At 38.3% G+C, this 11,965-nt stretch overlaps 2 protein-coding genes across 2 annotated transcripts; one reads left to right on the plus strand and one right to left on the minus strand.

The window, feature by feature from the left end:
- The first annotated feature begins 212 nt into the window (after positions 1-212).
- On the plus strand, positions 213-2,465 carry LOC129727807 (eukaryotic translation initiation factor 1A, X-chromosomal). Its single transcript, XM_055686008.1, has 2 exons — positions 213-546; positions 1,540-2,465. Exons 1-2 carry the CDS (start codon positions 343-345, stop codon positions 1,780-1,782), a joined length of 447 nt encoding a protein of 148 aa, XP_055541983.1. The 5' UTR covers positions 213-342; the 3' UTR covers positions 1,783-2,465.
- A 1,037-nt stretch (positions 2,466-3,502) lies between these two features.
- On the minus strand, positions 3,503-10,290 carry LOC129727804 (stabilizer of axonemal microtubules 1). Its single transcript, XM_055686001.1, has 7 exons — positions 9,310-10,290; positions 8,823-9,120; positions 8,549-8,758; positions 5,687-5,975; positions 5,273-5,619; positions 4,068-4,353; positions 3,503-4,006 (listed from the first exon to the last, which is right to left on the minus strand). Exons 1-7 carry the CDS (start codon positions 9,327-9,329, stop codon positions 3,711-3,713), a joined length of 1,746 nt encoding a protein of 581 aa, XP_055541976.1. The 5' UTR covers positions 9,330-10,290; the 3' UTR covers positions 3,503-3,710.
- Between the last annotated feature and the right edge of the window lie 1,675 nt (positions 10,291-11,965).

Genomic DNA, 11,965 nt, shown 5'->3' on the forward strand with positions numbered 1-11,965 from the left:
GAACATAAATATAAAAATGCCTAACTCCCCGAATGCAACAACGCTGAATAAATTTTGAAGATTTTCAGCTCTTTCACCAAACTATATTCACCTCGGATGAATTGAACGCACTCACATTTAACTGTAACGTCATCTGCGATTGCTCTGATGAAAGAAAAAAAATGACAGCTGTTCATTCGATCAAACCTCGCGCTGTCATTTTGTGCGAGGAACAGCTTTCAGCTCTCTTTTCGCATGTGCAAGGTTGTTCGCCATTAGTGCGTTTACTAGTAAGTTCCGTATCTTTGTCGGAAATTTTCCTGTTGAATCTGCAGATAGTGCCCCCAAACAGTCGCGAGTGTAATGCCGAAGAATAAGGGAAAAGGTGGCAAGAACCGTCGTCGCGGTAAGAATGAAAACGAATCGGAAAAGCGTGAGCTAATCTTCAAGGAGGACGAGCAGGAATACGCACAGGTCACAAAAATGCTTGGCAATGGCAGATTGGAAGCGATGTGCTTCGACGGCGTTAAGCGACTTTGTCACATCAGAGGCAAACTGCGGAAAAAGGTATGTTTTGGTTGGCAGTCAGCCAGCAAACGGTGTATCCTTTGTTCTTAGGATGCGAAGCTAGAATATTTTCTGTTTTTATCATTGTCTGAAATTGCTGACCAAGCAAGTTTATTACGCACCCCCCTGCTTACTGATGTTTCCGTGTGAAAACAATGACGTCAAAATTAATGTATCAATCGAAAAATATGCAGCTCATTTTTTCACATTTCAAAAACGGGTAGTAACTTCGTTCTTGAACTGTGCTAGAATACTAATGTGGAGTGGTTATCGATCTTTGCTCAAGCGCTAGTAAACAACATCAAGAGCAATGGTTTTGCTTGACTTTTCCAAGTGAAGATGATTGTTTTTATTACAAAAATAGTTAACGTGGAGTTTTGTTGCGTTATTGTACGTACTTTTTTCATCGAATGTAGTCAAATCGAATAATACGTCATAAAACGTGCACTATGAACCAAGACACCAATTACAGCCCGATTTACAGGATGCCTTCCTCTGGTAGTATTGATAAGGCTGTACCAGTTTGTTTATTAACAGCAAATGAAGATGTGCTTTACCATTACAACGAAAACCTTCGTTGTGATTAAACAAAAAAAAATTGATTTGATCACAAAAAAATGTTCAGCATTGACAATACATTCCAGCGCTTGGTAGATGTATACTAATTACGTAAGAGTCAAGAGAAGAGGGGGAAAAATCTAACAAAATATTTTTTTTTTAGAAATTTTCGATATCCTATTACCTAGATGCATACAAAATTGAAAAGCCAAAGTTATTCTTATATTTGGTAAACTAAGAGACTTCCTTATATAAATAAGAATGCCTCTTAAAATATTTCAATAGATGATATCCGAATTACAAAAAATAACGTTGTGCTTCAGCTCAAAAACATTATTGTAGTTCGTAAAAACTAGAAGCTATCAGTATCGTACCTTGACACAAGTTGAAGATTATAATCTGTGAAATTTCAACAAATCTGTCCTGTCCCCTTAGGTATGGATCAACCAAGGCGACATCATTTTGATCGGCCTGCGTGACTACCAGGACTCGAAGGCGGACGTCATCCTCAAGTACACACCGGATGAGGCGCGAAATCTCAAGACCTACGGCGAGTTTCCGGAGTCGGTGCGCATCAACGACACAGTCACGTTCGTCGACAACGACCTGGACGACGATATCGAGTTCGGTGACGAGTACAGTTCGGAGGAGGAAGTCGACGCCGTCGATGCCATATGATCGGCCGGTAAATTCCAAACCAGCGGCGGCGGCGGCAGCGGTAACAACACTAGCAACGGCACAGCAAATTTTTTCAGTAGCAGCAAGAGCAGTTAAATTTTTCACCTCATTCGTGATTTGTTCAGTATAATAAAATATTCGACGACTAAACCGGTAGAGCTAGCAACAACAACGGCTAGCGTAGAAACCAGTGAAGGGCAACATCTGGAAACAGGAAGTCGAGGCGGCAAAATATAAACGTAATTGTTTTATTTTAAATATTTTGTTTGTAACCCGATTATTCCCAGGGATTCGTGAATCGGTAAAACCTTCTAAAGCGTTATGTTGAGAATATTTTCCGTTCGTTTTTTGATAATCCAATATATTTATATAATTACTCTTCCTAGTAATTCACAACAGACTTGAACTAGGTTAGTTTAGTTCATTTTTTCTGCAAAAAGAAGGTCCCATGCAAACATTAAAACCAGCAAATAATAGCAGTAATTCTTGTTACAGTTTAAAGGAAATGTAAGTTGAAGTGAGCGAAAGTAGACAACAGAAAAATGGTGATATTATGCTGAACTGTATCTGCAACGGTAGCTCCGGATGTTGCGGAAAGATTTACAGTTGAGCGATGATCACGTTGATGGTTCACAATGCATGCTATTGTTCAATATAGAAACAGAGGGAGGAGAGAAACGAAAGATGGATTTTTTATTCAGTTTGAACTTTCCTTGAACTTCCTCGGTTGCGATGTTGATTTCGTTGCTCTTTGAGGCGTCTACCAGTAGCAACACAACAAAAGCTGCTCAAGACTGTTCAAATATTTACCAAATGAATGTCCATATACTTACCTTATATAATATTAATATTACACAGTGGCGTCAGGTCCACCTGTGCAACAGGGCACTGCACAGGTACCATACTCCCTAATACCCGGACATATGCGATTTTCGAAATATAATAATCTTTAAATCAAGTAAGCCTATTAGTGAAATCCTCCAATTTGAAGCATCAAACACTTTGGTTTGAGTTTCTTTGTTCATTCAAGGAAAAAAAAACTTCAATAAATGTTTGGTGCACATGTGACGAAATCAGCCACGCGACGCCTCTAATTTTTACATAAGATAGGTATATGTTTATTGTTCATCGTCTTCGAATAAACATTCGCTTGACAATTATTAATATTCTTCAATTGCACTTTCTCCAACTGGCGTTTAAATAATTTCGATGGAGGCGCATGACAATTTAAAAATAAAACTAGGTGGAGGTGCATGTTCTTTCTGGTCACAAAACAAGCCCAGATTAATTGAGCTCTTAAACCAAGGGAATGGTATGGTAGCCTTCAAGCGTTACGAACATCTATTTCTGTACCGTTTGTCCCAAAACTACTTTTTCTGCTGTCACAGTTTGCTTCACTTTGCTTTGGGACACAATAAATGTACTAAATATCACTTAGAATATCACATATCATGTGAAAACCTTAAGAAATTGCTCAAAACTGTCTGATATGCTATCAATAATTGCAGTCAACATTTAGCCGGTTTGCCCGAATCAACATAAGATAAGGGTGAACTGCCCATTTTTCGGGTGCCAGTGCCAGTGATGTTGGTAACGCGTCAAATGTATGGTAGCTGACAGCGATGCCATTCCCGTGTCTTAAACAGAGGCTGAATGAGCCTCACGGTAAAATTACAAAATATCTGACGGATATTTCTTTCAGATTATTAATTGACGATAATTTGGGAACACATAGCAAGGCATCTTGTTCATGATTTTGTTATCCGATAACATTAAATATACGTACTTCAAGGGTAAATTTTCAATAAATACAAGTAGTCTACTCGAAGAAATCATCCTTCTATAATACAAAATTTGGATTTTCTGCTTTTCATTCTAGTACTACGTATTGGGGAGTATTGTGCTTTTCTTTCCTACAAGCATGCTTCTCAGCTTACAATGGCCGCCCTGGGGAAGCAGCCGCTGTCCGGCATCAGGTTTGCACAGCAGTTGGTCATGGCGGGTTCACATGACTGACAGCACGGACCGGCCGGTGCATTAGCATCGCAACTTTCCTCCAGATAATATCCGGGCGGAGGATAACTAAGTTTGGCGGTCGTTTCCGATTCCATTGGCAGTGGTGGCGGCTGATACCGTGCTCGTTGAGCCCATGGATAGTGTTCCTTTGGCGGTGGACACACTGGCATGTAACTCGTCTTCTGTGTTGTCTCGCTTTCCATTGGTTCTGCAAATATAGGAGAAAATGTAGTGAGCACGATAATCACTCCGCTATCTCAGGTCATTACGCTCGGGTCGCTTATATGAGATGATCGGTTTGCATGATTTTGTTGGAATCATGTTCTCTTTGTTAGATGGGTAGGATAATCGGTTCACAGTTTCACTTTCTAGCTTGCCAGTTGGAATATAGAGCAAGTTTTGCGGCATTATGGGATCACGTTTGGTTCCACTTTTGCAAACATAATCGTGTCGAGTTGTTGTTATCTCCTGTATGGGTCCATCGCCTATGAGCGGTGCGGGTTTCGGAACAATCGGCGCAGGCCGTTCCGTATTGCAGTACATGGGAAAGGAGAGCTGTAACGGAGAAGGTGTGTTATTGTTTTGCATTTTAGATTGTAGTGAAAATAAACATCGGCATTTCAATTCTGTTTTTTTTTTTAACACTTATGTTGAGTATTCAATTGATTGATGAAATTTTACTATTTTTCAGCAAACCGTCAGAAGTTTTTATAAAGTATGTTGGTATAACCTGACACCTTTGAAAAACATGTTGCATTTGCTTCGCTTCGTAATCGGTTGTTGAAATTTTTGAAACGTTTAAAATGTTACTGTAGTTTTTTAATAATTACATTCTTTTTATTTTTTTGTATGAGCTAGCGAGTTTGGCAATATTGTAGTCACATTTACTGATATATACAAAATACTTCAATTCCTAAACTTATCCGACAAACTGAACACAAGAAGTTTTTGAATTCAATAAAATCATAACTATAAGTTTAAAAAACTACAAAAGTTATCTGAATTTTCAATTGTAGGTATTTGAGGGACTTCGTCTGGTATGTAAGAATGTTTGTCATGGAGGCCCATGGTTTTACGTTAATATTGGCATGCTTTTTATGCTAAATTTGTTGATACATCTTCGTAAACTAGTCACATTAAACCAATTTTTTTTAAATTTGTTCCAGAGATGTAAATCTCTAATATTTTACTTTCACTTCAAAATTCTAATGCACCAAAATCCAGTGAGCCACAAAACCCGGGGTGACGGTTACCTACTACTGGTACTACCATGCTCGAAATTGTATGTACACATAACTAAATCATTACACGTGCAGTGGTGCGCACTTGACCAACTCAAACTAGTGGAAAAAGTCCCAATTACCTTTGGAGTTTGCATGAATGTGTGGTTAGTAGTGTGCTCTAAGAGGTCGACAGTTTTTGATATTTTTGATCAATAAAAATTCGAATGATCAACCACATAGCTAGGGTATACCTTGTAAACGGTGTCATCTTGGAGCTTTTGAGTCGGAATTCGTAGCTGTTCCACGGGTCTGATGGCAGGCGGACGCTCACCACAGGCACTGTGATAACTTTCCTTGTAGACTGTCTTTGATTCAAAACCTGAATCAGCAGGTACATGTAGGTTATTGAAGGGAGTGATCATCTTTGCCCGCTCCGTAGCACAGCTGGGAATGAAGCTTTTCTTATAGGTTGTGTCGTTTGCCATCGCTATCTCTGGGGCCTGGTATGCAGCACGACGTGCCCACGGGAGATCTTCCTTGGGAGCTGGACACAACGGCGGATAGCTGAGTTTGCTTGTGGTTTCTGACTCCATTGGAACTGAAAAAAAAAATCGTGTGACAATCAGCTTTTGATATCAGTCGATATTAAAAAAAATAATCCATACTTTCAGATCTAGAATAGTGTCTAATTGGTTTGCACGATCTCGCCGGGGTAAAGTGTGCCATATTTGGACAGTTGTACGAGAGCTTGTTGACGGTTTGTTTTTCGAATGGGGCGCTCACACTACGGATATGACCTTCGGGTACAATTTTGAATCGTTTCGGCGTGCTCTTCGGTACGTAGTCGTGGCGTGATGTGGTAATTTCTTGAATGGGTCCCGACCCGAGCAACTGGTTCCCGATGGGCAGGATCGGCTTCTGACGTTCTACGTTGTTATAGCAAGGATATGACAGCTAGAGCGAAGAATATGTTATGAAAAATGAATATTTAGAATAGGTTATGTTTCATAAATTTCCAAACTTTCAGATACGTCCAATTTCCATAAATTATTAACAAGACGAACAGATGAATGTTATCCGAAGGTAGTGGATGTCCCTCTTTGCAGATATGTTCAGCCACTTTTGATTTGGAAAAAGTGTAGTGAATCATTTTTGGGAACTTTGCCTGCTTTGGTAACCTCTGCCACATGTTCTTTAAAACGGATTCCCAGGTTTCTTTTGGTTTGTCCACTGTAAACCATATCGCATTGGCAACAGGCAATTTTGTAAACCCCTTCTTTGTTCAGTACATCAATTGAGTCTTTAGAAGAGCCCAATATTGTTTTAAGTTGTGTATTCCTACTAGTGTAGAGAATATCCATGCTAAATGTTCTGATTTTTTACCTAAATTGACGTGTTAAGCCCCATCATATTCCACAGCTATTCTTCTCTACCCTAAATTAAACTCGCTTCTTTTTATTTAAAATGGCTTGAAATATATCCCAATTCCTTTATCTTGGCTATTTTACTGAGAGGTAGTGTTTCCATCCGGTGAATCATGTGGTGAAAGTATGCCATTTAGTGCTGAAAGGAATGACTAGAAGTGGTAGGAATTACCCGTTTTGTATTCGTGGGCTGCCTGAAAATCTCAATTTCTAAGTCCTTAGACTTCTGACAACAACAACGTCGAAAAAAAAGACTGTTATTTTGTTCTTTTTCAATTGTAATTTTTTTTTGTGGATATTATTTAGAGATATGAAAAAGTTTCAAGAGGCGGACTCTTCCAAAGTACGAAAAATATCCTTATGTCTCCACCACCGAATTGGTAAGAGATTATTTGTTTCCAATTTGTTTTCTGTGTTTGCCATGAAGAGCTCACATGGAAAGGGCGAAAGAGGATTTCCCATTGGTGCTCTTTCAGTTTGTTTGTAAAATGTATCCCGAAAAGTGAAATAATTCTCTTGCATACAAAGGCGAGTTAGCTTCAAGAGACTACCGACTTTCTTTTTCCGAGTAATATCAGTATATTGGGAAATTAGAATTAGTCCTCTAAAAGATTCAAGGCTTCATTCCATTGTCTCATTCAGAGACCATTGTCTCATCAGCTTCAATGTTACGCGAGAATTTCAAATTTTCAACAAAAACTGCTGTGCTCTTAACTGATCGACTTGGAAATATCTTGGGCATTGCTTGAAACTCCTTTATGCATTTTTGGTAGGCCTTTTATTCTTGGAAGAACTGGATTCGGAACTCGAAAATTTTGTAATGCACTACCCAAGGCGGACGATGACTTTCTCTAGAGAAAGCTGCCTTTGTGCAGTAGCGAGCACCATTAGTAGTAGGTTTATTAGCCGGCACTTTCTCTCCTTGCAATCTTTTTTGTGTGTCTCGAATGCAAATTGACGAGCCACTAAATTGAGTGACTGAAATTAAAATGACCAACATTGTGGTTGAATTAACTGAGGAAAAGTTTCAAGATTATTTTCTCGTATCGTTTTTTTCTTGCTTTTCAGATTTTCTTACTAATTATCTGTTAGGGATAATTCATTTTTTTTTGTGTCTAGACGTAGACAATGTTTTTTTTTTGGGAATATAGGATCATTCAAATGTTCATGAGCTAAAGAATATAAAAGCATTCTAGTTTTACATTCTTTATCAAGAAACTAGGAAATTTGATGTTTGTAATAATAATCATAGCGATATTCTTCACTTTTCTGGAACGAAACAGATGCAAAAATTGAAAGAAGATGAAAGAACATAACTTTTTTACCATTCCATACCATGTGAAGAAGTGCGTAAAATCTTCAGACACTTCAAGAAAGTTTCCCCCAAGTAAGCGAAGAAACTACGATCCCGACGACCAATTATTCTTCGGTCTTTTTATACACTTTGCACCACATGTGAATTTTTAGGATGATTTGAAGAACTCTCGAATCATCTATTATATATTGTACTTATTGCTAATTATGCCGAATTAGCAAAATACAACGATTGTTTCTAATTTCTAAAACCAATACTTATTTTGTACCATTGATGATTTTACGAAAAAAAAAGAGAAACATTCGACTAAGCATAATTAGCTGAAACATTTTGGTCAGTGCTTGAATATAATCACACTAGCATTGCTTTCTTACCAAACCAATTTTTTAGTTTAGTGTAAAATTCTATGAAAATATTTGGAGAATACCCTGCACTTTAAAGCGGCAAAAATAGCGATTTTCTATATTATGATTTCTAAAATCATTCTCTAAGTTCAGATTGTCAGTGTTCTGAATAATACAAAAATGTACTACACCTAAAGCAATTCTTGCAGTCCATTGATATTTTTTGTATTAACTGATTTTAACTCTCTTTTCGTGGAGAGAAACCAGTTTTAGCCTCATAACCTTCAAACTCATATAAGCTTGCATGTCATCATTAAGTTGATACATTGTATCAAACACAGCCGTTTACTCAAAACACTAAGAATAGTTTTATCATTGGCTGTAACCTTCAAGATCGAAAATTGATCCGAGCCTTGTTCTCGTTTACTTAGTAGATAAACTTACCGAGGTGGTGGTATTCTTCTCCAGGCAACCCGGTGCCATGGAGAGATTGTTTCTTGGCGGTATTGGTAGAGGGCGCGCATTGCCAACAATTGTAGCCGGGTCCGCGTTGTACGACGTCTTATATACGGAATCACCTTGAAATTCCACTTCCGGTGGTTTGTAGCATGGGACCGGTTTGCAAGGCTGCCTTCTCGATGGTTGAACGTAGCGCTGTGATATTTGATGATAGAGGCATGATACGGTAACTTTTTACTACGATATACATTCATCTTACCACTTTTTTCGTTGGTGCACAGTCGGGCCTGCCACAGCTACAGCCGTAGCACTGCTGTTGCGGAACATTACCCTGTGACCGTTGCCTCGGCAGGTCATGGTTACCGCCACAGCACTCCGTCATGGCTGGTTCCGAAACGCTGCCTACACAGGGAATGCAATCGGCTGCGGGTGACGCGATAACGTCACACGGAACGCCATTGTCACCAGTCACCCCCTCGCAGGTGGACTGTACAAGATCCTCGCAGCACTGTTCTGGCGTAGTTTCCAAACAGCAGTCTTGGGATGGCAATTCGTAGCTTCATTCGCGGTACATGATGGGTACGATATTGTTAGCAGTTTCAATGTTAAAATTAGTATTTATTTGATCGATAAAAACACCATTAGTCAACGGGAACAGGTGAGTGGATGGTTGATGGCCTCGCGAGTCTATCGTAATCTACGACACTGCACGTCATGATGTAGCAGAGATAATAATGCAAACTTACCCGACTTCGCAGTTTTCCATTTCAAATAGGTAACTTGGGTGCAGTTAGGAAATAGAATGAGCTATCGAAGTTCTAGTAGCAGAATTGCCAGGTTGGGGGAGAAAATTCCGAAACAAGTAATTTCGAAAGCACCCTACACAAAACCAGGGGAAAGATTTTTGCAACGTGTGACAGATTTCGATTACGGGAGGAAAATTATTTGCTTTGAAGCATCGATTGCTTTGATATGTACATATACCGAGCACATCAAACTACCGGAAAGAATGCGCTAATGCGTTTCGCAACGATAACGGCTAGGATAACAATGTACACGTGTTTCTAGGTTAGGTTTGGAGTAAATGGGCGCACTCCGTTGATGACCTAAAAAACGTTCGTTCGTTTTATCCCCCCATTTCTAGTTACACTCACTTTGCATGTGATCACGGGCAGGAAATAGAAGAAACAAACTATCGTGAGTAGGCATGCGGTTCCTGCCAAAGGGGCCGTTCCTAAAACACGTGGTCATATTGTGGTAATTTGTTTAGGCTGACTTTCTACTCTTCACCAGGCACAGAAAATCGTTTTTTGACACTATAATTATTCGTATATTTTACTATAGATTAAGTGAAAGATAGGTACACAGTTTTGCAATATTTCCGGCGGGAATCGAAATTAATGTTGGTACCTGGAAAGTATCTGACATAACTTTTAAGTTGAACCATTGATAGACAAATTATGCTCAAGACTCTTGAGGAACAACACAAACAAATGTTTTGCGGTAAAAAAAAAACGATGATATGTTCGTAAAAGTTGGAGAAATTTAAAAAAAATGTAAATGAACCCCAAAGTACTGGGACGAGTAATATATTACAAAAAAGGTCAATTGATATTAGATTTGCAGAGTGTTTTCAAAATCATCTTATGTGCGAGACTGGTTAAAGGGCTAGTCGTATGCTCCCACTTATATCGGCTTTTAACATTTTTCCAACTCAAAGTACAAAAAAACTGGTACTTTTTGTTTTTTTTGGAAATGACTTTGAATTCATCAAATTTTCGATAAGAGTCGTCATTGTTTAAAAAAAAAAACGTGGTTTAGGAGCGACCCCAAACTATTGTTACTGAATGAACGAATTAAGCAGCCAAGTTGGCAGACGGTCGGAGACGGATGGCTGTTATTTATTCATATCAGGCCAGACGATGGCTATGAAAACATTCATGTCAAAAAACTGTTGAAGTGCAGGTATTCCTCTAACGTTGCCCCGTATTCCGTAGCCTAAAACCAGAAAAGGTTGTAGGTAAGGTAGGTACATAGTAAAACACGAACCTAGCAACTGGTCTGAAAAGTTGCCAATAAATATGCAATGCAAATGGTGCTTTATACGAAAATCGATTATTCTCGCACCTAGTATTGTGTGTTCTGCCACAAATGGTGACATTTCAACACTATTATATATATTTGTACGCTTTTTAGTATTATTGAATGTTATTAGCTTTCGCAGTTAAGATAATGTAATTGTAGGAAAATTATTAAACCTACTTGTCAAGAAAGCACCTATCGGTTTGTGTTTTGTTTCGTATAGGACAACAACAACGAGGCTGGTGATGGATGCCAGGTCAGTTTGGGTTTACACGTGCTGACTATTCGAATCTTAACTCAGTCGAAGTAAAACAAATCAATAAAGTAATGCGGGGCACCTAAACATAGTTTTTTTGAATAAGCTTATGAAGTTCAGTTTGGTTTGAATGGTTAATGAACGTTTTGCGAGAATTTTCAAGTTTTGTTTTAGTCTGAGAATTAAAATGTATATTCAAATACATGAAAAGAAAAATCTTTTCAGCACTCATTCATTTTGCGAAGTACACAACTTACCTCATAACTTTGCACCCTTCAGATAACTGACATTATAATGTATCCATTTCGTACAGTATGCCTATATTTTTTCTCCGTGTGTTTTAAAAAGGCCAAAGCAAGTTTTTGCCCCACACTACTCTATTCCAAAATATAACATTATTTTTTCCCATTTCAAAATAGAACACTCTGACGTTTTTGTTCTAAATATACGTACTTAATTCATAATAAGCATACTGGAATGTTAGATTCTTTTTCACTAATTTTCTAACTGAAAGCTATTGAAATTTTTTTTCTGTTGTCAATTTTTAAATTGCTTTCCTATTCAATTCATCAGCTGGTCAGTTGCAGAGCTCAAGCTAATAATTTATTTAGGTTCAATGTAGTTTAAACCAATAAAAGCAGTGAATTATAAATAAACATCGTCGCTCATTGGAATCGTACCTGCTAAAATGTTAAACAGTGCAATCGTGAAGTGAAAAAACCCAATTACTTAAATTGTAGGAAGCTTGCAAGTCGGGTTGATTTATTGCTTATTATCCTGATAAGCAGATGAAAATGAGCACGAATTTCTTTACTTTTAGTGATATTCACCTCTTGACCCCGCACTTTCACTTTTCGATGACCTTATTCCGTATCCGTTAGTATACGGCATCGGAATCATTCCAATCAATAATCACATTTTTTTCGGCCATAACTCAGGTTTATCATTTCGATGCTTCAGTTAGGTGATCAAAACACACAACAATAAACAATTAACACACGCGTACGAAAATATAACATACTTATCTACTCTAATCGAACTGAATCAAAGCCGCGAATGACTTC

Source organism: Wyeomyia smithii, chromosome 3 (genome assembly GCF_029784165.1).
Source record: "Wyeomyia smithii strain HCP4-BCI-WySm-NY-G18 chromosome 3, ASM2978416v1, whole genome shotgun sequence".
Classification (NCBI taxonomy): Eukaryota; Metazoa; Arthropoda; class Insecta; order Diptera; family Culicidae; genus Wyeomyia; species Wyeomyia smithii.

What these genes read in the sequence shown, in the direction of transcription:
- LOC129727807 (XM_055686008.1), top strand. Translation starts at nt 343, where the DNA reads ATGCCGAAGAATAAGGGAAAAGGTGGCAAGAACCGTCGTCGCGGTAAG. An exon ending in GAGGCAAACTGCGGAAAAAG is followed by an intron (nt 547 to 1,539) that starts GTATGTTTTGGT and finishes CTGTCCCCTTAG; the next exon opens with GTATGGATCAACCAAGGCGA.
- LOC129727804 (XM_055686001.1), bottom strand. Translation starts at nt 9,329, where the DNA reads ATGGAAAACTGCGAAGTCGG. An exon ending in ACACTATTCTAGATCTGAAA is followed by an intron (nt 5,620 to 5,686) that starts GTATGGATTATT and finishes TTTTTTTTTCAG; the next exon opens with TTCCAATGGAGTCAGAAACC. An exon ending in AAGATGACACCGTTTACAAG is followed by an intron (nt 4,354 to 5,272) that starts GTATACCCTAGC and finishes TCTCCGTTACAG; the next exon opens with CTCTCCTTTCCCATGTACTG.